The sequence below is a fragment of the Eretmochelys imbricata genome, chromosome 16, assembly GCF_965152235.1.
Source record: "Eretmochelys imbricata isolate rEreImb1 chromosome 16, rEreImb1.hap1, whole genome shotgun sequence".
NCBI classification, from domain to species: Eukaryota; Metazoa; Chordata; order Testudines; family Cheloniidae; genus Eretmochelys; species Eretmochelys imbricata.
In genome coordinates, this window is record NC_135587.1 from 9,298,790 (window position 1) to 9,321,967 (window position 23,178).

Genomic DNA, 23,178 nt, shown 5'->3' on the forward strand with positions numbered 1-23,178 from the left:
CGTTAATGCTAGAGCTGCTATGTGTTTTTTGCTGGTTCTTTGATTGCACCCACATATCCATCCACTGCACTCTCAGATGCCTATCTGAAAATGTAGAACTGTGGTCTTTTGCATATGGAGACATGCTCTAGTTCAGTGGGTTTCAAACTTTTTTTACTGGTGACCCCTTTCACATTGCAAGCCTCTGAGTGCAACCCCCCTCTAATAAATTAAACACACTTTTTAATGTATTTAACACTGTTACAAATGCTGGAGGCAAGTGGGGTTTAGGGTGGAGGTTGGCAGCTCACGACCCCCCCGTTTGAAAAGCCCTGCTGTAGCTCAAGCCATGAGAGAAATTAGTTGGCAGGTGTGAAGGTTCTCAGGGTGCCCGGGACTGAGTCACCTTGTTACCCCCTGCCTCCAGCATGAAGGAGTCTTGCTTGCGTTTCACTGGGTGGCAGCACCCCAGTCCCAGAGTCCCTTTGAAGTGTTTCCCCGTGATATCCAGCCCTAGCCTGCTCACAGAAATATCAGGTCTGCTGTCCCACAAGCAGCAGTATACATACCAGCCAGGAAGATTCAGTTCTGTTCCAGCATTTTGCTTAATATCACCGCTCTTAGATATAATGAAAACAAGAATATATTTATTATCAAAGATTCCAGATTCAAGTGATATTGGAAACAAAGGGTTACATAAAAAACAAAATCATAACATGCTTTCTAGAGACTAGTTGGCTGAGATCCCGTTTGCATGAATGTAAATGCACTGCCCATTTATTCCTATGTACATAGGGTCACCAGATATCCCGATTTTATAGGGACAGTCCTGATTTTTGGGTCTTTTTCTTATATAGGCTCCTATTATCCCTCACCCCCGTCCCGATTTTTCACACTTGCTGTCTGGTCACCGTATATGTACATGATAAGGGGTGTCTTCTTTGTTGTCTTCTTACACCCCCACAACGTTCATTGTCTGTCCTCAAAGACAGGATAACCACCCGTGGCTTGGCTTTCCTGCATGCTGCTTCCCTTTTGACTTTGCATCTCTTCGCTGACGTAAATCCGTTGTGTTAGCTTACAATGCGTAAGTTGCATCCTGACAGAGAGAGAGGTGAATAAACTTCTCTTGTCTGACGGAAAACCTGTTTTTTCACCTCTGCTGCTGACTCATACCTTGTTATGGGCTGTAAGATCATATTTTCAGTATTTGTATGTAACTCCTTACACAGTATCTCTATATACTTTTCACAATGATATCAATGACCAGTGTGACCCCGGCTTTCATTTAAGACCTTATATGACATTTTTTGGTGAACCAGGATGTACAGACCAGAATCAAGACATTCCTGGAACCCTCTCGCTAGTTGGGATTAAGAGGTTCTTAGATCGCAGCAGGGAAGAAGGTTGGTGATGCAACAAAACTCAGGGTCTTTAATATTTAACAAGTGTGTGGCAGGCAGGGCCGCTGTGGCTGGTCATATCCCCTCAAAGTCCTCCAAGGGTCTGTCCCTGCTGACATCTGAGGCAGGGCCCCTCCGATTGCAAAGCAGCATCTCTGCTACTTGTACCAAACAAGAGTCAGTCGTCTGATACCCTTTTCCACTGCTTGGGCTGTTGAAGGGTGAGCTCACTGCAACTTACTGATGCAGGTGAGTTGACAGGACAGGGCCTGAGCGTTAGTCACACATCCACTAAGGTGAAGGCTGCTTTGGCAGATTTTCTAGGTTAAGTGGAAGGGTGTGGGCCTGGTTTTGCCCTAGAGCGTTGGATACTATCCTCCAGCCGGTTGTGCCTGCGATTGGACATCTCTCTTTCTCTCTCTCTCTCCCTCCCCCTCCCCCCCGGAACATCGTTCTGGGGAGACAGCATGTTAATGCTCTCTCCTTCTGTTCATGGAGCGGAGTCCCCCTCGGAGAAACGGGGTTACTCCCCCCATCCACCCTGTCCGGGTTGGAAATTGTTTGGCGGGAGGAAGCGTTAGTCACCGGGATGTACGGTTGAGCTGTTGGTCTCAGGCCCCGGCTGCACTCGGGGTGCGATTCCCCTGCTTGTGCACACATGCTTGCTCTAGATCTTAGTGAGCTGGCAGAAGCATAAATAGCAGCATAGCCGCGGTAGCACAGGGAGTGACAGTGGAGGTACGTGCCGAGTATGAACCAGGTTTATACCTGGGACAGCTAAGCCGCTTCCCAGGCTGCCGCAGCCATCCTGCTTTTATACTCACGCTAGCTTGATGAGAGCTAGTGCGCGCATCTGTACGCGAGCAGGGGAATCACACCCCTAGCTCCTAGTGTAGACGTAGCCTAAAAGCCTCCAGCTGTGGCTAATTCGTCACATAGGGGCAGAAGAGAGAATCTCTTGGGGGATACAAATATTTGAGTTCGGTCTGTCTGGCCACGCTTCAGTCGGCATCACGAGGCAGGCCTTTGATACTGTTCTTCACCTGGGAAGCCTCTTACGGATCCAGATGCCAGTGATTCCCCCCATGGCTAATGCTTCACAGGTTTGAAATGTTGTGGTTGGAGGAAGAAAATAATTTGCAGCGAATCCAGGCTACCGTGCTACGCGGATGGTTCATGTGTGATGGATAGACCCCACCCACCTCCGTATGGCAACTTGAGTGCTTTGGTATTGGCCTAGCAATCGTTATGTTCATTCTGGACTGAAATCGCACTCTGACCTGGTCATTTGGGAGGGATTGTGGCCTAATGGCTAGAGGAGTCAGGAGACCCAAGTTCTATTCCAAACTCTGCTAATAGATGGCTGTGTGGCCTTGGGCAAGTCGCTTCTCTCTGTTACTCAGTTTCCCTGTCCGTAAAAATGGGCATAATGCTGGGGACCACCTTGGTACAGCACTCTGAGATCTGTCGATGAAGCGTGCTGTATAAGAACTTTATGGCATTTAGAATATTTATTATTAAAGGTTGAAAGAAATGGGCATGTTTGTTAAAGACAAGGCTGAGTAGGGACCTAAGTGTTCAAATACGCAAAGGATTGTTATAAAGAGGACAGCGATCAATTGCTCTCCTTGTCCACTGAGGGTAAGACAAGAAGAGAGCAGCTTAGTTGGTAGCAAGGGAAGTTGAGGTTAGATAGTAGGAAAAACTTTTGAACTGTAAGGATAGTTAAACTCCAGGATAGGCTTCCAAGGGAGGTTGTGGAATCCCCATCACTGGACGTTTCCAAGATCACGTTGGACAAACACTTGTCAAGGATGGTCTAGGTTTATTTAAACCTGCCTCAGTATAGGATGATGGACAAGATAATCTCGAGTCCCCTTCCAGTCCTGCGCTTCTATGGTTTTATGATTATTTGTCATGATGTGCATAATGACACAACTGTTTTGCTCATGAAACCCTCAAAGCCTGTTTCAGACACAGCCATGCCTTTTCCAAGGATCCTGGCTGAGATCCAGTCCTCTTTCCTCACTCTCCAAGAAAGAGGGAGGCTCCCTTTCTTGCCTGGTCCATGAACGCCTCATAACTGCTTTCCCCAATTATTTCGCTGCTGACTGGCAGGCAGGGAGCGCCCAGAGCAGCAGCTGGAGTTGTGTTCCCAGTGACCCATCCCCTGTTACTGTGACTCCGGATTTAGTCGTGCCTTGGCTCGGGGCTGCAGATGACACAACGGCAAAGTGATGGTTCTAAACAGCCTCGTGCGCTGAGTATGTCGTATATGTGGCAGGTGGGGGAATCTGCGCAGTGTAAAGCCAGGGGTCGGAGAAATTGGGGTGCGGGAAGTGCCAGCCTAAATAAAAGAGCCAGCTGACACAACCTATGACTCGAGGATTGGACCAGAGCCAGGTGGGGACTCTGCAGGCAGCTTGGAAAGGGTCCCTGCACCATTCAGTTTCAGGGGATGGGATTATCTCTGCCTTGCCAGAGCCAGTCCTGGGTGGAATTTTTAAAGCCTTTGAAAGTGCACACATGCTGCTATCTGCAGTGAGGCAAGATCTGTCCAGAGCCAGCGTTGCTGTTCAAGCTCTGACTGAACCAACCTCCCCGCCCCCTGCCCTCCTGTCCCCCGTCCGTCCCCACACCCTAATCCCAGCTGGAAAAGTTGACTCTAAACCAGCTGCAAAACTCCAGGACAGTGTTGGATAAAGTGGCTGACTGGGAGATAGTCAGTAGAGTGCAGTCAATTCCATTGCTTTGGTGCCCACATGACGTGTTACCCTGCAGAGGGAGTGGGGCGGGATGAGTGGACGCAGGGGCCTGCTCAGGACAGATGGACATTTGGGAAAGAGGCTGTAACTGACTAGATGGGGGATTTTTCTACAGATTCCCCAATGCACTGGAAAGCTATAATATTCCAGCGCTGAGAGACTGCAGTGATGGTGCGTGTCTGTTACAAGGAGAGCAGAGTGACTTTTTTTAAAAAAAAAAACAAATAGTTTATTTGCTGAGAAATACAGTTTCAGTCCATCTGAAACGATGTGAATTTGATGACCTGATTAGTTTAGGCTGGGAAAAAGGCTGTCAGGGTCAGCTTTAGAAAACCATGTTGTGTCCCTAATGATCCTGAGCCCAGTGGTTAGGGAGACCCACATTCAAATCCCCATTCTGGAGCAGGGATTTGAACTCGGATCTCCTCCCTACCAAGCTCTAGGCTGTTCTGGGGTTGGGTGTGTTCCATCTCTGCTGTGGAAGCTTTTCCATTTTTTTCTGTATAAATATTTACTCGTTGCTGGAGCGGGGACTTAGAATCATAGAAGATTAGCGTTGGAAGAGACCTCAGGAGGTCATCTAGTCCAACCCCCTGCTCAAAGCAGGACCAACACCAATTAAATCATCCCAGCCAGGGCTTTGTCAAGCTGGGCTTTAAAAACCTCTTAGGATGGAGATTCCACCACTTCCCTAGAGAACCCATTCCAGTGCTTAACCATCCTCCTAGTGAAATAGTGTTTCCTAATATCCAACCTAGACCTCCCCCACTGCAACTTGAGACCATTGCTCCTTGTTCTGTCATCTGCCACCACTGAGAATAGCCAAGCTCCATCCTCTTTGGAGCCCCCTGTCACGGAGTCCCTGGGCGATGCTCTGGAACTGCTCCCTACAAAGCCAGTCAGGACTCTGGGGAAATCTCCTTTCTGTGAGCAGACTGTCTTGAGGACACACAGCTCACACAACTTCCACCTTCCTGGATCTGACCTCGGAGCGTTCAGCATCCTCTGCCCCTTTGTGCGCTTCCCACAGCGAGTCCGCCCAGGTGGGGTCCTGGGGAAGCCAGACGGTCCTGCACCCCAGCTTCGCAGTCAGACGTGACTCTCAGCCAGCCTGTAAAACAGAAGGTTTATTAGACGACAGGAACATGGTCTAACACAGAGCTTGTAGGTGCAGAGAACAGGACCGCTCAGCTGGATCCATTTTGGGGGCCAGTGAGCCAGACAACCCCGTCTGCACTTCACTCCGTGTCCCCAGCCAGCCCCAAACTGAAATTCTCTCCTATCCCTCCTCCTCTGGGCTTTGTCCCTTTCTTGGGCCGGGAGGTCACCTGATTCCTTTGTTCTCCAACCCTTTAGCTCTCACCTTGCAGGGGGGAAGGGCCCAGGCCATCAGTTGCCAGGAAACAGGGTGTCGGCCATTCTCTGTGTCCAGACCCCTGCACACACCTGCCCTCTGGGGCTCTGCAACGATCATACACCCTTATCCCACCACGTAGATGCTTAAGAACTGCATAGGGGAAACTGAGGCATCCCCACACTATTCAGAGGAAACATTAAGAACAGTCCCGCTTCGTCACACCCCCCTTCAGGTAGTTGAAGGCTGCTATCAAATCCCCCCTCACTCTTCTCTTCTGCAGACTAAACAAGCCCAGTTCCCTCAGCTTCTCCTCATAAGTCATGTGCCCCAGCCCCCTGATCATTTCCATTGCCCTCCGCTGGACTCTCTCCATTTTGTCCACATCCTTCCTCTAATGAGGGACCCAAAACTGGACGCAATACTCCAGATGTGGCCTCACCAGTACCAAATAGAGGGGAATAATCACTTCTCTCAGTCTGCTGGCGATGCTCCTACTAATGCAGCCCAATATGCCGTTAGCCTTCTTGACAACAAGGGCACACTGCTGACTCATATCCAGCTTCCCATCTACTGTAATCCCCAGGTCCTTTTCTGCAGAACTGCTGCTTAACCAGTAGGTCTTCAGTCTGTAGCAGTGCATGGGATTCTTCCGTCCTAAGTGCAGGACTCTACACTTGTCCTTGTTGAACCTCATCAGATTTCTTTTGCCTCAATCCTCCAATTTGTCTGGGTCACTCTGTATCCTATCCCTACCCTCCAGCGTATCTACCTCTCCCCACAGTTTAGTGTCATCTGTGAACTTGCTGAGGGTGCAATCCACGCCATCCTCCAGATCATTAATAAAGATGTTGAACGAAACCAGCCCCAGGACTGACCCCTAAAGTCAGGTCTCTTCCCTCCAAATCTGTCCTCTGAATCAGGCAGAGAGACTATACAAATCCCCATCTCCTGGGTGAGTGCCTTCATCACTGGGTAGCAGAGTCCTTCTCACTCTCTTTGGCCCAGGGAACAGCCATGTATTTATACAAAGCTGCAGCGGGCGAGACAGAGAGCAGAATGGCCCATAGGCTGGTGGTTTGGATGCTCACTGGGCAGCGAGGACCTGAGTTTTCAGAACTAAACTGAATATTTTTTTCTGATATTTTTTTTTCCAGCTTGCTTGCCAAACTGAAAACCCAATTATTTGCCCAGTTCCAAGTAATGGAAGGGTTTGATTTCCATGAGACACTTTCCTTTGGCTTCTAATTATCCAGTGCGTCCAGAGTAGTTGGCTGCAAAGCACAACGGGGGTGAGCCTTTGAGGGGGCCTATGCTAATACTGAACGGTGAACCCAGCCCTGTATAAGATGTTGGTTGTTTTGTGTCTGTCTGAGCCTCCTATTCTGTCTTTCTCCTGTCCCCAACCTGGGGCACACAGGTTCCCAGTTTCCATCCTGGGTGATGGGGACTGGCATCAGGTTGCCCTCAGCATCTCCTCCGAGAGACTGGAGCTGCGCGTGGACTGTCAGCTGGTGGAGAGCGTGGGCTGGTCCAATTACTTTGGGATGGGAGTCACCATGCAGGGGCTGGTCATTCTTGGAGGCTTGATTGAATCCTTTGAGATTCCCTTTGAGGTGAGAATTTGCTTCTCCTACACACAGACTCTCCTTTTCCAACCCAAAGGAGCTGTGCAAGCAACTTGCGGGGGGCTGGGGGGTGGGGCGGGCGCTCTAATGAACAGATGCTGGAATTCCATTTGCTGATGGAACCCCATCTCCTCTCTTGCTGAAAACACCCTGTTTACTTTTATTACACAGGTGATGTGCAGTGCAAGGCTTCAAAGTGCACCAAGGGTTTGCTCCTAGGTCAGAGAAACCGAAACGATAAAATGATGTCAGCTAGCGAGACGGAAACCCCGAATAAAATCCCCTCTAACCCACTCCTTTCTCCACGTGTCCGTTACAGACGTGCCCCTGCATGGCGCAGAGAGGGACTAGTTTTGTACGTCCTCTGAGATGAGTGACTTTTTAAATAAGCTGTGAAGGAAGAGCTTGGTATTCGCTCCACACTAATATCCCCCGACAGGATCCGTAAGCCTTTTGACGTAGAAAAGTCCCAATAGCCACGTGTAAGAACTGGCTATGAATGGAGCTCGAATGAGGGCATCAGGGAACGCAGCATCTCATTTCCAGCCAAATCAACACGCTTGTGGCTCCTGAAATTTGGGAGGAGAGAAATCAAACAATACAAAATTGGCACTCTGACACAGCAGCGTTCCTACTGGGGTTTGTCTACGCTGCAAACCGAGGTGTGATCGCTTTACTCTAGCGAGGATCGCTAAAAATAGCAGTAAAGACATAGCTGCGCAAGCCAACCAGTGACTCTGGCTATGAACACTCATTGCTAGCCTGCAGTGGGGTCCATGTTCTTCATTGCTTTTGGTACCCAGAAAAGCTAGATTAAAGTTAGCGTGCATATATCTACCCAGACTGCTTTCATGCCCCTGATTGCAGCATAGCCATATCCTGAGGGACGCTAAGCTCCTCACTAGCATCTTTCACACCCTCCAGGATGTTTATAATTACCTCCATTTTACAGGGGGATAAACCAAGGCTCCCACAAGTTGAAATGACTTGCCCAAGATCACACATCAAGGTGACAGGATCCTGGAATATAAACCAGGATTCTCCCAGCTGCTAGACCATGCTACCTTCCTGTTCAATTGATCCTTGCTTAGACAATGCAACATGTTGTGATAAATGAAAGCAGGTGGGGGGAGCTCCCTTTTATAGCCAGCCAGTTAGCTATAAAATCCCCCTTAGTAGCTGTTCTCTACTTGCTTTTCCGGTATGTTAACAAGTCTCCCTGCTCTACATAGGTAAAAGGAAGGGAGTGGGCACTTGACCAAAAGAGCAATGGGAAGGCTAGAACCTTTTTAAATTGAGAAAAAACTTCCCCTTTGTCTGTCTGTCTGTTGTTGTCGGGGAGAAGCAGAGAGGAAGCAACTACGCTGTAAAAATCTTGGGGCCAGGTATGAAAAATCATCTGTATCATTCTAGAAACTACTCATTTGAAATCCCAGATATGTAAGTAGATCAGGAAATGTCTAGGAAGACGCAATTAGGTCTATCTCTTTTTATTTCTTTATGGCTTGTGGACTCCTCTGTGCTAACCCCAAATGCTTTTGTTTTGCTTGTAATGTTCAAGCTGGACCTCAAGAAAGTTATTCTTGATGCTTAATCCTTGCAAGTGTTTTTTTTTTAAATCTAGCAATAGCCTGAGTTTTCAGATGTATTCTTTCTTTTTGTTTTTAATAAAATTTACCTTTTTTTTTTTTTTAGAACAGGATTGGATTTTTGTGTCCTAAGAGGTTTGTGCCCATGTTATTTAATTAGCTGGTGGCAACAGCTGATTTCCTTTGTTTTTCTTTCTCACCTCTTCCCACAAAGGGGGGTGAACGGGTTTGAGGGTACCCCACAGGAAGGAATTCCCAAGTGCGCCCTCCTGGGTTCTCACAGGGGTTTTGCACTTGAGTGGTGGCAGCATCTACCCATCCAAGGGCAGAGAAAAGCTGTAACCCTGGGAGTTTAACACAAGCCTGGAGTGGCCAGTATTCATTTTTAGAATCCTTGCAGGCCCCCACCTTCTGCACTCGGAGTGCCAGAGTGGGGATTCAGCCTTGACACTTCTGCTGTAGAATAACAATATTATTTGCCTAGACACAGTGTCTAAAGGGTCCAGGTAGGGATCTGGGCCCCGTTGTGCTAGGCACACTACACGTACGCATTGGAGATACAGTCCCTGCCCCAAAGAGCTTCCCGTCTATGAACACACAGCAGATTACAAGAAGTAGCTCTGTTTAGGAAATGCCTAAATTTTATTGGATCCAGGATTATTTTAGGGTCTTTGCACTGAAACCCCCTCCCCAATAACATGCAAACCAGGAACCAGAGGTATCATATTACAAAAGGCAGCTCTAAGGCTCCTTACCATCTTGCATCATCTGCGCAATGCCTTCCCTCAGTATAGCTCTGTCACCCTTCCCCACCTCTCTTTCACAGCCAATTGCCTGGTCAAACCCTTGGCTTGGAAGGAAGATTTCATCTCATTAAGTTGGCCTCGGGTTGGGGAGATTAACCAACAGCTTTCGCACATTTATCTCCTCTCTGCTTTTATGGCTCCTTGGAGACAGCAGGCGAGAATGACTAAATGTGGCAGGCTTGTATGGAGAGAGATGTTCGCTCTGGACAGTTACGGGGTGCAGAAAAAAGCTGCTTATGACTTCATGATACTGCAGCTAACAGATCATTGCACCAGTTACACTGGGCTCATGAGACAGGGGAGAGGGAGGAGAGGCTCAGAAGGAGGCTAACAGAGAAGCCCTGTTTGAATTGGTTCAGACTTTAATAATTACAGAACCTTAGCAACTGTGGAGACTCCTGGCTTCTCCAGGCAAGCAGGGCTCTTCCCACTCCCCCACCTGGATGCCCATTTCACCTCTCCCAGTGCCAAGAACCTGGCCCTCAGTGTTGCATTCCCTACAGGCTGTCTCTTCTTCAGATTCCCCTGGCTCTGATGTGCTCTCCCTCCCGCTGGCGCTTTCTCCTCTGCACAGAGCTGTCCCCAACAAAGGCCAAGGAAGGCAAAGAACTGCTGTCTGCCCTGCTGTATGGCAGCCAGCCGGGCATTTCAGCAATGGCCTTCTTACACGCCCGCTCTAGCCAAGGATCCGAGTGTGAGGAGTGAGGCCTAGGTGTGGGGAAGGTGGTGTTTGGAGTTACCAGCCAACACTGACCTCATGGGGACAGCAAGTTCTTCCGTCCCTGTCTTGCCAAACGCTGGGGGGTCTAGTAATCCAGAGCCCTTCTAGGTAATTTCAGGCTGTGGGTGGGGGGAATGTGTCTGCCCTTTGGGGTAGATTTTTTTATTTAGGGCCTGATCCGTCAGCATGCTGAGCCCCTTCAGAGCTGATGCTCAGCACCCTCTTCTCCATTCCCATCTCTCAGGAGACGCCCAGCACGCTGCAGAATCCCATCCTTCCCTCTCAGGAGTTGTGCTTGGATGTTCCTGCTGCCTGTTGATCATCTCTTCTTGCCATGGAGCAAGGGGACGTGCCCGTGTTTGTGTTGGGAACCATGGGGTTCAGAGCCTTGGCCAGGCTGACACAGAAAAGGGTGCAGGACCAGGCGTTCTAGGCTCAGACACCCCTGCCCTGTGGGGTCCCTCTTTTGGCCCTGAAATAGGATTCCTTCTCTGTAGGCTGGGGTGGAGCATCTCCTTGCCGATGTAATTGCTGAACACCCTGAGTCCAAATAACTCCATTCAAACCTATCCCACTTGCGTTTTATTTCCTGCTCGTCCTCCAGAGGCAGTGTCAGGGGTCGGTGTGTAAACTCCACTTGTTTGTTTCCTTGCCTCCCAGGGTGCTCTGCAGCAGCTGACCTTCCAGATGGGAGCCCCGGGGGCTGCTGGTGAATACTGTGGAGGCTACAATACCCGCTGCACCAGCGCTTTCAGCACTGAAGCTTTCCGCAACCAGTCCCGCTCCCCAGGGGAGCTTTCTCCCGCGTGGCCGGAGGTGTGTCTAGGGCCTGCAAGGAGCATTCTTGGGTTTCCCCATTGCAAAGTGGGACTCAATTTATCCCTGATGTTGCACTACTTAATCCCTGGGGTCCCTCCGTTGACTTAATTCAGCCCCTTGGGACTCAGGTTTCTGCAGTGGTGTGGAGAGAATATGCTGATGACTGTGACACCCTTTGCGTTTGGGCACCGGTGTAGTGTTGGTCTTTCCCTTCCCACGCGTGTCAGTGCTCCAGAAAGGGCCGGAAAGGAGCCCAACAGAGCACCTGTTTACCTGGGTCCACTGCCCCATAGCCCACGTAACAGTGGCAGGTAGGAAGAGTTTCAGCAACAGTGTTGGATGGCACCTGGGGAGAGCTAGGAATAAGCAGTAGCTTTGGAGTGCGTGTCCTCTCATCCCAACCCGCTCTGTGTCTGGGGTGGGAGCTCACAGCCGTATTGCCCTGTCTGTGTTTCTGGGTGGCTCAGTAGAGTGACCTTGTCGGGTCACTAAGTCTTTAGCCATGGATGGGCAGGGAGCATACACTATCGTGCTAGCTGGGGGAAGCTGAATGGAAGCTAATCTGGATCAGCGGTGGGGGTGGAGAAGACGCCACAATTGCATGCATATGGAGGGAGGCTCATGGGCCAGTGATTTTGGTAGTTCTTGGTCACTGGCCATGTCTGTTTTATCCCTCATTCCAAACAGAGCCATGCCCATTCCCCAGAGAACCCCCATGGCAACGTGGGAGATGATGGCTCTACTCCCGCAGCCTCTGCTGATCTCCTGGCAACCCAGGAGCCTCCGTTAAACGAAAGCTGCTGCGGTGTCATTTGAGGCTTTGGCATTTGACTTCCCTTTGTGAAATGGCAACGGGGTTTGGTGCAAAGGGGAAGATATGGCTGGGAGGGAGGGGTTTTAGCTGTAGGAAGTGTGTGTGTATGTGTGCACATTCTTGTGTACTTGCGTGGGTGTGTAAAATGCACACAGCTAGCATTGCGTAATGTTGCAGGACATTTACCAAAGAAAGAGTGCGACTAATGAGAAGTGTGCTCAGGAGTTCCATTCCCACTGGGAAATCCCACTGCCACGCAGCAGAGCCTGGGCACGGAACTCCCTTGTGCATCGTGTTTATGAACGTTTACTCCTCTAAGGGTATGTCTACACCAGTGGTTCTCAACCAGGAGTCCGGAGCCCCCTGGGGGGCTGCGATCAGGTGTCAGGGGGTCCGCCAAGCAGGACCAGTGTTAGACTCGCTGGGTCCCAGGGCAGAAAGCTGGAGTCCCACTGCATGGGGCTGAAGCCCGGGGTCCTAAGCCCCACCACCTGGGGCTGAAGCAGAAGCCTGAGCAACTTAGCTTCACGGTGCCCCCTGTGGCAAGGGGCCCTGGGCAATTGCCCGGCTTGCTACCCCTTAATGCCGGCCCTGGCTTTATATGCAGAAAACCAGTTACCGTGACACAGGTGGGCCGTGGAGTTTTTATAGCATGTTTTGGGGGACCCTTGGAAAGCAAAAGGTTGAGAACCTCTGGTCTACACTAGAAACCTAAGTTGACCTATTTAAGGTTGACTTATAGCCATTGCAGTAATGTGCATGGCCACGCTACCCTCCTTGGGTCGGTGGTGCATGTCCTCACGAGAAGCGCTTCCACTGACCTAAGAGGGGCAGCTTCTCGGCCCCCCACCCCCGCCCACTCCCCACCAGGAGCAGGGTACCCTGGTCAATTTCCTGGCTCACTGAGCTGTGAAATTGACAAGACTGCTCAGCATGGAGCAGGGAGTAGGGTTCCAAGCCGCCAAGCTCTGGCTCCCAGCCAGGAACCGGGGCAGCCCTCCGACCTTCTCACCTGGCTCCTAACCAGGAGCAGGGTCCAGTGTGGGTTTCCTTGTGAATTTCAGGGCTCCTGCTACGAAACTGACAAGCTGGCCGGTGTAAGGGACACAGTGTCTACACAGACACTGCGTCACCCTAACTACACCGACATAAGCCTTACCCCTCTCCTGGAAGTGGAGTTGTTATGTTGTTGTAGCAGGGCACTTACATTGGTAGGACGAAGGTTGTCGTGTAGACGCTAATGTAATTGGGTCGACATAAACTGTCTTATGTCGACCTAACTGTGTAGTGTAGACCAGCCCTAAGTTACTGATGTAATTGAAAACCAGAAGCGTTGTGGGTCTCCGTTTAACCAAGGTTCTTAATTATTTCTCAAGAAGAACTGCTGCTCCTCCTGGAATCCAGTCCAAAGGAACTTGTATCAGTTTTAGCACAGTCTTTGCTAGCCTGGGCAGCTCAGTATGGGCTCAGAAGCAAAATGCCCCAAGTTGCAGCACAACAAGAGTTACTCAAGGTCACCCCCAGTAATGATGGTACTGGTGCATTAGATGGCGCTGTTTTTGCTCACGTGGCTTGGCAGATCTACTAGCTAACGCTTGCCACAATCCCATGCGGTTGGTTCGTATCATCTCCATTTTACAGGAGAACTGTGACCCAGAGATCGTCTTGTCCAAGAGTGTACTGGAAGAGCTCAGAATAGAGCCCAGGTCTTTGTGGGCCACACCCATTGGTAACCCTTCCTAGAGCTGAGTAGGAAAAGACCTGTGTTCCCAGAGAAAAAGCTCCTGGAACTTTACTCCGGAATCACAGCAAAAAAAATGGCTAAATGTGCACACTTGAAGCACAGGTGTTAAAGAACCAACCAAATTCCCCAGTCCTGCTCATGCAGCGAGAAGCATGCTGAAAGGAGTGACTTTTTACAAGAACCAGCTCTGTTACCCACTACGCTCTTAACCACTGTTCCCTCGAAGCTGTGAGCGTGTACACACGCACACAGATCCTAAACCCCGCGCACATGGTGAAACACAATGTGCACAAACATTTTCACAGAAGCACAACAATTTGCACAGAAGAAATTTTTTGTGCACACGGCCTGTCAAAAATTTGCACAGAAGAAATATTTTGTGCACACGGCCTGTCAAAAATTAGAGGAAACATTGGTCTTAACCTATGGAAACAGCAGAGCCATCAACAATCACTTACTTAAATAAATTCAGCTACTCAGGTAGTGACGTCATATTTCTCTCTCTCATCTAGGCAAAAAAAAACAATGAAATTCAGGAATCCTACACTCAGGTATGACTTTCCCAACTCAGTGGGGGGGATGTGTACAGGGTTAGTCCCTTTTTGGGAGGGGTTTGGAGGGGATCCAAGATTTCATTATGCATCATGATGTTTCTCATGGAAACAAATGGATTGTTTTGACTACATCAATAATTATCAGGTAAAAGGCCATATTGCACAGCCAGGGGTACAAGTTGTTTGGTTTTTTTCCCCAAGCACCCCAAAAGTGCGCTAGATGCACTCAGAACAAACACTAGACAACATCCCTGTCCTGAAGAGCTTCCAGAAAAAATATCGAGTTACCATGAACCATATTAAACAGTAAGTGCAGAACAAGAGTCACAAGATTATGGAGTTGCTTAGAGTTTTGAGGGGCACATTTTGAGTGCTTCGTTTTTCACCCTTGATGATGGATAGAGAGGCTGGTCAGGCATTGGTGGTGTTAGGCAAAAAGACTCTTTTCCCCAAGAATCAGGCAGGCACAGACAATATTGAAGGGGGTTTATTCACGGTACCGGGAAGACTGATAAACAGCTTCAAAAATATGGCCAGTTATATACATTCTCTTATCAATTCATTTGCATTTATCTGTACATACAGAGACAGACATTGTTACAAGTCAAGAGAGAGCTCTGAACAAAGATAAAAATAGGAACAGTACGTACGTATAGGGGACATCCTGATTACATCAAGTATCTATGGCTACCTTGCAGGGGAAAGAAGCGGGGGGTGGGTGGGGGGGATGAGTGCTTACAGATATCTGGTGAGCTGTGAAGGGAGGATTTGTTCTGTTCTAAGAGCTGAGTTACTGGGTGGACATTGGACCATATAAGTTTATCAAGTGTTTACAGTTGTCAGTGTCCTTGGGCTACTGAAGCATTCCTGCTTGATCTGCGGTTTTTGTCTTAGCTGTTAGCTAAATTTTAACTCTTACCTGACAGTGGAATGAATCAAATGGCTGCACAGATGGATCAGTTTGTGGCTGTAAACATGGGTCATGTGGCAGTGGAAACAAAAATGATCTGTAGGATAGCCAGTGCCGCCTGGAGTCCTTGTAAATGGGGGTGGGGGAGGAGGAGGTGGTGATGATGGGAAGATGGTGAATTCTGAAGTTGATGTTGGGGGAGCAGGAGAATGGCTACCACGTCCGCTGCTGATGTGGGATTTCAATGATCTGCCCCAGGAAGATTCCTGTGGCCACTCCCCCATCATTGAGTATTTGGAAGGGGCAGAAGCTGCCAGACCAGTGCCCAAATTCATTTGATAACTGCCAACCCTTTTCTCAGTATGGGGATGAGGGACAAGGCCAGAGTCACTTTTCTATTTGTAGGGGGAAAGGTTTAAACCAGAGGTGGAAATTTAAAGGGTTTAAGTGTGAGTAGCTTTTGAAACTTGGTGTACTATTTATTAGTTTTGAACAGTAGGTCACAGCAAAAGTTTAATAGCAGAATCCTATGGCATGGTGTCTCACTCTCACCATGTCATTAATGTTATGCAAAATACACAAATGTAGCTATTCACTGAATATGCCCCTAATTTGAACACACCTCAATTGCACATGCATTCAGACTAAACTGTATCTGTGCAAATCCGAGCATATGCAGTTCTGAAAAAGTGTTCCATAAAATTCCTCAGAATACATCAGAGAACTTTGATATTCCAGGCAAACTATGAATTGCCCTGAATTACGCAGCTTCACAGTTATCCAAATGAGAAGCCTAGTTTGTGATGCATTCTCCTTATCTATTCCATTATCTGTCTGCTTTCCGGGCTGTTTCTGAAACCCGGCTCACTCTCAGTGGCTTTCCTACTGGTTGGTGTGAATTAGCGAGATTCTGCCATAGTAAGAAAGCCGGTGAATTTCACAGGCTCGAAGGGGAAGAATAACGAGATTCTGGAGCTGGGTCAAGTTTAATTTTTCAAGCCCTTAATCAAAACCAGAGATCAGCTTCTGCAGAGAGGAGGCTTTCACAGACCTGCTGCAGGGACTGTGATAAACTTCAGTTCGTAGTTTTTGTTTTCAAGACTCTGCACTTTTAGAGGTAGATGGAAGCTCCAGAGTTTTCATTAACTGCTAATTAAGATTAACTAATTGCATATTATAAAGGGCTTGGTTAGTACAGTGCTGGAGCTGAGGGCAATCATATAAGTGGATCAGCACAAAAGGTACTAGATTAATTGCTTGGAGCTTATGTCATAAATCCATGTCTCCATTTTTCAAGGGTATAAGATCCTTGGGCTGTGTCTCCAGGCAAGGTTAGCAATTTAGATCCAGGGAAGTGCTGGTAACATGCGTTTACCCTCGTCCATCCAACCAGCTCTTGCGCAGTCCTGGAGCTGGATAATTCTGCTTGTCATATTTACACCATTTATCACGAGGGAGCGGTTGGGCCAACTGGATTTAATAACCTTTTTAAGAGGGAATCATAACATACTAGTAGAACTGGGAAGAGGAAGTGAGACATGTTTCTCTTTCTTTTTTCTTTTCCCCTCCACCCCTTTGCCTCCTGAGTCATTGTGATGATTCTCATGGGTGACTTTAATTTTCCTGATATCTGTTGGGAAAGCAATACTGCGGTGCATAGACAATCCAGGAAGTTTTTGGAAAGCGTAGGGGACAATTTCCTGGCGCAAGTGCTAGAGGAGCCAACTAGGGGGGGCGCTTTGCTTGACCTGCTGCTCACAAACCGGGTAGAATTAGTGGGGGAAGCAAAAGTGGATGGGAATCTGGGAGGCAGTGACCATGAGTTGGTTGAGTTCAGGATCCTGACGCAGGGAAGAAAGGTAAGCAGCAGGATACGGACCCTGGACTTCAGGAAAGCAGACTTCGACTCCCTCAGGGAACGGATGGCCAGGATCCCCTGGGGGACTAACTTGAAGGGGAAAGGAGTCCAGGAGAGCTGGCTGTATTTCAAGGAATCCCTGTTGAGGTTACAGGGACAAACCATCCCAATGAGTCGAAAGAATAGTAAATATGGCAGGCGACCAGCTTGGCTTAACGGTGAAATCCTAGCGGATCTTAAACATAAAAAAGAAGCTTACAAGAAGTGGAAGGTTGGACATATGACCAGGGAAAAGTATAAAAATATTGCTCGGACATGTAGGAATGAAATCAGGAGGGCCAAATCGCACCTGGAGCTGCAGCTAGCGAGAGATGTCAAGAGTAACAAGAAGGGTTTCTTCAGGTATGTTGGCAACAAGAAGAAAGCCAAGGAAAGTGTGGGCCCCTTACTGAATGAGGGAGGCAACCTAGTGACAGAGGATGTGGAAAAAGCTAATGTACTCAATACTTTTTTTGCCTCTGTTTTCACTAACAAGGTCAGCTCCCAGACTGCTACGCTGGGCATCACAAAATGGGGAAGAGATGGCCAGCCCTCTGTGGAGATAGAGGTGGTTAGGGACTATTTAGAAAAGCTGGACGTGCACAAGTCCATGGGGCCGGACGAGTTGAATCCGAGAGTGCTGAAGGAATTGGCGGCTGTGATTGCAGAGCCATTGGCCATTATCTTTGAAAACTCGTGGCGAACCGGGGAAGTCCCGGATGACTGGAAAAAGGCTAATGTAGTGCCAATCTTTAAAAAAGGGAAGAAGGAGGATCCTGGGAACTACAGGCCAGTCAGCCTCATCTCAGTCCCTGGAAAAATCATGGAGCAGGTCCTCAAAGAATCAATCTTGAAGTACTTGCATGAGAGGAAAGTGATCAGGAACAGCCAGCATGGATTCACCAAGGGAAGGTCATGCCTGACTAATCTAATCGCCTTTTATCATGAGATTACTGGTTCTGTGGATGAAGGGAAAGCAGTGGATGTATTGTTTCTTGACTTTAGCAAAGCTTTTGACACGGTCTCCCACAGTATTCTTGTCAGCAAGTTAAGGAAGTATGGGCTGGATGAATGCACTATAGGGTGGGTAGAAAGCTGGCTAGATTGTCGGGCTCAACGGGTAGTGATCAATGGCTCCATGTCTAGTTGGCAGCCGGTGTCAAGTGGAGTGCCCCAGGGGTCTGTCCTGGGGCCGGTTTTGTTCAATATCTTCATAAATGATCTGGAGGATGGTGTGGATTGCACTCTCAGCAAATTTGCGGACGATACTAAACTGGGAGGAGTGGTAGATACGCTGGAGGGGAGGGATAGGATACAGAGGGACCTAGACAAATTGGAGGATTGGGCCAAAAGAAATCTGATGAGGTTCAATAAGGATAAGTGCAGGGTCCTGCACTTAGGACGGAAGAATCCAATGCACCGCTACAGACTAGGGACCGAATGGCTAGGCAGCAGTTCTGCGGAAAAGGACCTAGGGGTGACAGTGGACGAGAAGCTGGATATGAGTCAGCAGTGTGCCCTTGTTGTTGCCAAGAAGGCCAATGGCATTTTGGGATGTATAAGTAGGGGCATAGCGAGCAGATCGAGGGACGTGATCGTCCCCCTCTATTCGACATTGGTGAGGCCTCATCTGGAGTACTGTGTCCAGTTTTGGGCCCCACACTACAAGAAGGATGTGGATAAATTGGAGAGAGTCCAGCGAAGGGCAACAAAAATGATTAGGGGTCTAGAACACATGACTTATGAGGAGAGGCTGAGGGAGCTGGGATTGTTTAGCCTGCAGAAGAGAAGAATGAGGGGGGATTTGATAGCTGCTTTCAACTACCTGAAAGGGGGTTCCAAAGAGGATGGCTCTAGACTGTTCTCAATGGTAGCAGATGACAGAACGAGGAGTAATGGCCTCAAGTTGCAGTGGGGGAGGTTTAGATTGGATATTAGGAAAAACTTTTTCACTAAGAGGGTGGTGAAACACTGGAATGCGTTGCCTAGGGAGGTGGTGGAATCTCCTTCCTTGGAAGTTTTTAAGGTCAGGCTTGACAAAGCCCTGGCTGGGATGATTTAACTGGGAATTGGTCCTGCTTCGAGCAGGGGGTTGGACTAGATGACCTTCAGGGGTCCCTTCCAACCCTGATATTCTATGATTCTATGATGGCTATTTCAGAGCCAGGTGGGTGGCTTGACCAATACACCGTGGGTACAATTTTCAAAAGCACCTGAATGACATAGGAGCTGTTTTATTTTTTTTGTTTGTTTTTTTCCCCAGCCATCACACAGGCGATTAGGAGAGCAAAGTCTCATTGACTTTCAGTGGCGCTTTGGCTACTAAGTCATTTAGGTGCTTTTGAAAAATTAAGGCAAGGTCTAAACTAGGGGGAAATCTTGTTTAAAAATTCCAACTGGTGTCAAGACCAGTTACTGGTTGTATGTGTGTGTGTCTCTATCTATCTATCGCATCATCTATCCCATCCAATCTACCTAATCTTCTTCCTAGCCTATCATTTGGCGCTAAGACAAAGCTAGACCAATTCAGACTGGAAATAAGGTGTAAATTTTTAATAGTGAGAGAAATTAACCACTGGAACAACTTGCCCAGGTGGAGTCTCCAGCACTGACCATTTTTAAATCAAGATTGGATCTGCTCTAGGAATGATTTGGGGGCAGGTCTCTGGCCTGGGTTATACAGGAGGTCAGATTTGATCACAGTGGTCCCTCCTGGCCTTGGAATCTATGACTCTAAGGGCTGGGCTACACATACAGCATAGCAGTAATGCAGCTGAACCGCTGTAGCACTTAGTGAAGACTCTGCCTCTCATTGGCATTGATGCTCCACCTCCCCAAGAGACGGTAGCTGTGTCGACAGGAGACGCCCTCCGCCAAGATAGCTCTGTCCACACCAGGAGTTCGGTTGCTATAATTGCATCACGCGGGCATGGGTTTTCCACACCCCTGAGCGGCAGAGTTATACTGACGTAAGTTTATAGTGTAGGCCGGACTTTGGTGCCCAGACCCATCCATGCTCTGTTCCAGGGGTTTGCCCTCAGTCCTAACTAACTGAAGAGCTACAGCAGCACTGTACTCACCAACATTAGCCGCTGAGTTTTCTCCTCATCTGCCTGATGTCTAGGGTTCCTGAGTGCACTCTCATCCCTAACCCTTGTGCTTGTGTAATAAAAGACCAATTCAGTTAGAGTGGATGTGGCCCGTTCCCATCAGTTGACAAGAAGGGGAGAGTATCAACAGAGGGAAAATTATTTTTTGTAGTGACCCAGCCACTCCCAGTCTTTATTCAGGCTTAATTTGATGGTGTCCAGTTTGCAAATTAATTCCAGTTTTGCAGTTTCTCGTTGAAGTCTGTTTTTGAAGTTTTTTTTATTGAAGAATGGCCACTTTAAAGTCTGTTATGGAGTGTCCAGGGAGATTGAAGTGCTCTCCTACTGGTTTTTGTTACAATTCTTGATGTCTGATTCGTGTCCATTTATTCTTTTGCATAGAGACTGTCCAGTTTGGCCAATGTACATGGCAGAGGGGCATTGCTGGCACATGATGGCATATATCACATTGGCAGATGTGCAGTTGAACAAGCCCCTGATGGTGAGGCTGATGTGGTTAGGTCCTATGATGGTGTCCCTTGAATAGATGGAAAATTTTCCCTCTGTTGATATTCACCCCTTCTTGTCAACTGTTGGGAATGGGCCACATCCACCCTAATTGAACTGGCCTCATTAGCACTGACCTCCCACTTGGAAAGGCAACTCCCATCTTTTCATGTGTTGTATATTTATACCTGCTTACTGTATCTTTCACTCGATGCATCTGATGAAGTGGGTTATAGCCCATGAAAGCTTATGCCCAAATACATTTGTTAGTCTCTAAGGTGCCACAAGGATATCTCAAAATGACATTGTGTGGGTTGCTGTGAAAATAGTCATCTTTTTATGGCCCACAAAGCCCAAAGGTCTGTGAGTCTCCTGCAAAAATAAAAGTACCTTTAAAGCAATTCCAGTGGGCAGTGTGGCCAAATAACAAACCAGAATGATGCCCTTCCCTGTAGCACCAAATAAGAGGAGGATAAATAGATTGAACTAAGCAAACTTTAATCTCTCCCCCTGATCTTGCACATGCTTATGCAGCTGAGCGCCCTCAATGGGATTATTCCCATGTGTGAAGTTACTCACATGCATACGCATTCACAGGATTAGGCCCTTAAGTACCCAGGTTATATAACTGCAAACAGCATTCTGCGAGTTCTAGGGGGTGGGTTGTTCGAGGGGGTTGTTCCAAAGTAAATAAGATTGTATCTGGGCCTTTAAATGATCAATGAGGGATCAGAAGTTACCAACAAAAACCCTGCTTCCATTTGAGGTCTGGAAAAGCTCATGCTCAGGCTTCAGTTTGTTTATGCTGTCATTATCCCACTAGTTCTTCAGTCCTCCAAGGAGTCCTCCCACCAAAACTGAGCAAATCAAGCCAGGATATTTCTGATGACTCTAAACTAAGATTGTTGGTGGTGAGAGAACAAAAAACTTATTTTGGTGGAGAAGGGAGTGGGGGGTTGGAATACAAATCCATAAAGGATTCAAAGAAAGACAAAATCCCTTTGCTGTTCATCTTTAAGTTATGATGTCTTTGCACTAACTCTCTCTCTCTCTAGATGACAAGTTTCAGAGTAACAGCCGTGTCAGTCTGTATTCGCAAAAAGAAAAGGAGTACTTGCGGCACCTTAGAGACTAACCAGTTTATTTGAGCATAAGCTTTCGTGAGCTACAGCTCAGTTCAATGGATGCATCCGATGAAGTGAGCTGTAGCTCACGAAAGCTTATGCTCAAATAAATTGGTTAATCTCTAAGGAGCCACAAGTACTCGTTTTCTTTTCTCTCTAGATGGGAAGCTCCTCTTAAGAGTAACTTTTCAAAGTGGTTAATGGGGGATTTGGCTGCTTGCTTACCATTAACATCGGTGGGAGTCACGGAGTTAAATTCCAGCAGGTTGCTTGGCACTCAGCATCCTGTAGCAAACTGCTTGTTCTTGAAGTGTGCGCCTTGTGTGATAAAGACCAGACCTGATGGGATAAACACTGGCAGTTTTCTGCCCCACTAATGCTCTCCAGCATCTCTGACTATATGCTTCGCGGGTAATACCGTCTAGACAGAAGTCGCTCTCTCTGCAACCTGTTTGAGATGGTGCAAATAAGGATCCGCTCTAATGTCGATTATAAATCAAGCTGAGCAAATCAGTGATTTTTTTTCTTTGTGGCTGAACTGAAAAATCTAAAGAAAAATTGGTTGACTTCCAACTGAAATGGATTTTTTTAATTGTTTTCCTTGATGAAATTAAAAACTGGAAAAAAATCGCGTGGGTCAAACAAAATGTTTCAGGGGTCGACTGGAAACCGTGCTTTGGAAATTGTTTCCACTTTGTTTTTCAGATGTAACTATTTGCTGAATTCAACCTGAATTTGTCAGTTGTTTCTGGGCCTCAAAAAATGCGTGTTTTGGCTCATTTATTTTCACCAATTTTTTTTTGTCAGCTCTAATCATAGAGCTTCTAATGTCTCAGCCATCTGAAATGGACTGAGCTGAATTTCAGACTGGACAGGGTATTGTTCGAGGGTTTCTGGCATAGCATTTTAGGGGTGTGTTTTGCTTTTTAATACTACATTGAAAAAAAAATGAGTTGGAGCAATTTGGGGGTGGTTTTTTTTTTTACTTTTTCTTATAATAAAAATAAAATACCATTCAGCTATGCCATGTGACATCCTCTAGAGTGAATAACCGCCAGTATTAAGCCTTTTATTCGCTGACCTGCAGGCTCTCCATTCCCATGCTCTTGCTGCCTTTTATTGTTTACCATGTGCTTGCAATATTTCAGTATGTTTTCAGTCTGAGAGATGACTTCTCTGCTAGTACTAGCTTCTTTACAAAGCACTGCACCTCCGGGATTAGTCCTGTCATACTGGTGTCTTGCTGTGACCATGTGATTATAGATCCATTGACCTTCTGCAAGGTCAGAAGAGCGGCTGTTTGCCAGGGGAGGGTCTTTAAAACGATTTATCTTTCTTCCCTTTTCTTGAATTGGATTCTCACTGGTGATGTATTAACAGTCACACGTTGTTTTATAGAGATACATCAGGGTATTTAAGTTGGTGACTCCTTTCTCTGGCTGGTCTAATTTGACCCTAAGGCCTAAGTTTTTCAA

At 47.7% G+C, this 23,178-nt stretch overlaps 1 protein-coding gene across 1 annotated transcript in view; it reads left to right on the plus strand.

Annotated features, from left to right (window-relative positions):
* LOC144276273 (uncharacterized) overlaps nucleotides 1–23,178 on the plus strand; it is a 252,380-nt gene that overhangs the window by 73,452 nt on the left and 155,750 nt on the right. Inside the window, exons 4-6 of the mRNA XM_077836247.1 lie at nucleotides 6,922–7,117; nucleotides 10,906–11,061; nucleotides 14,135–14,173. Coding sequence (XP_077692373.1) covers nucleotides 6,922–7,117; nucleotides 10,906–11,061; nucleotides 14,135–14,173 — 391 coding nt within the window. The remainder of the gene's footprint in view (nucleotides 1–6,921; nucleotides 7,118–10,905; nucleotides 11,062–14,134; nucleotides 14,174–23,178) is intronic.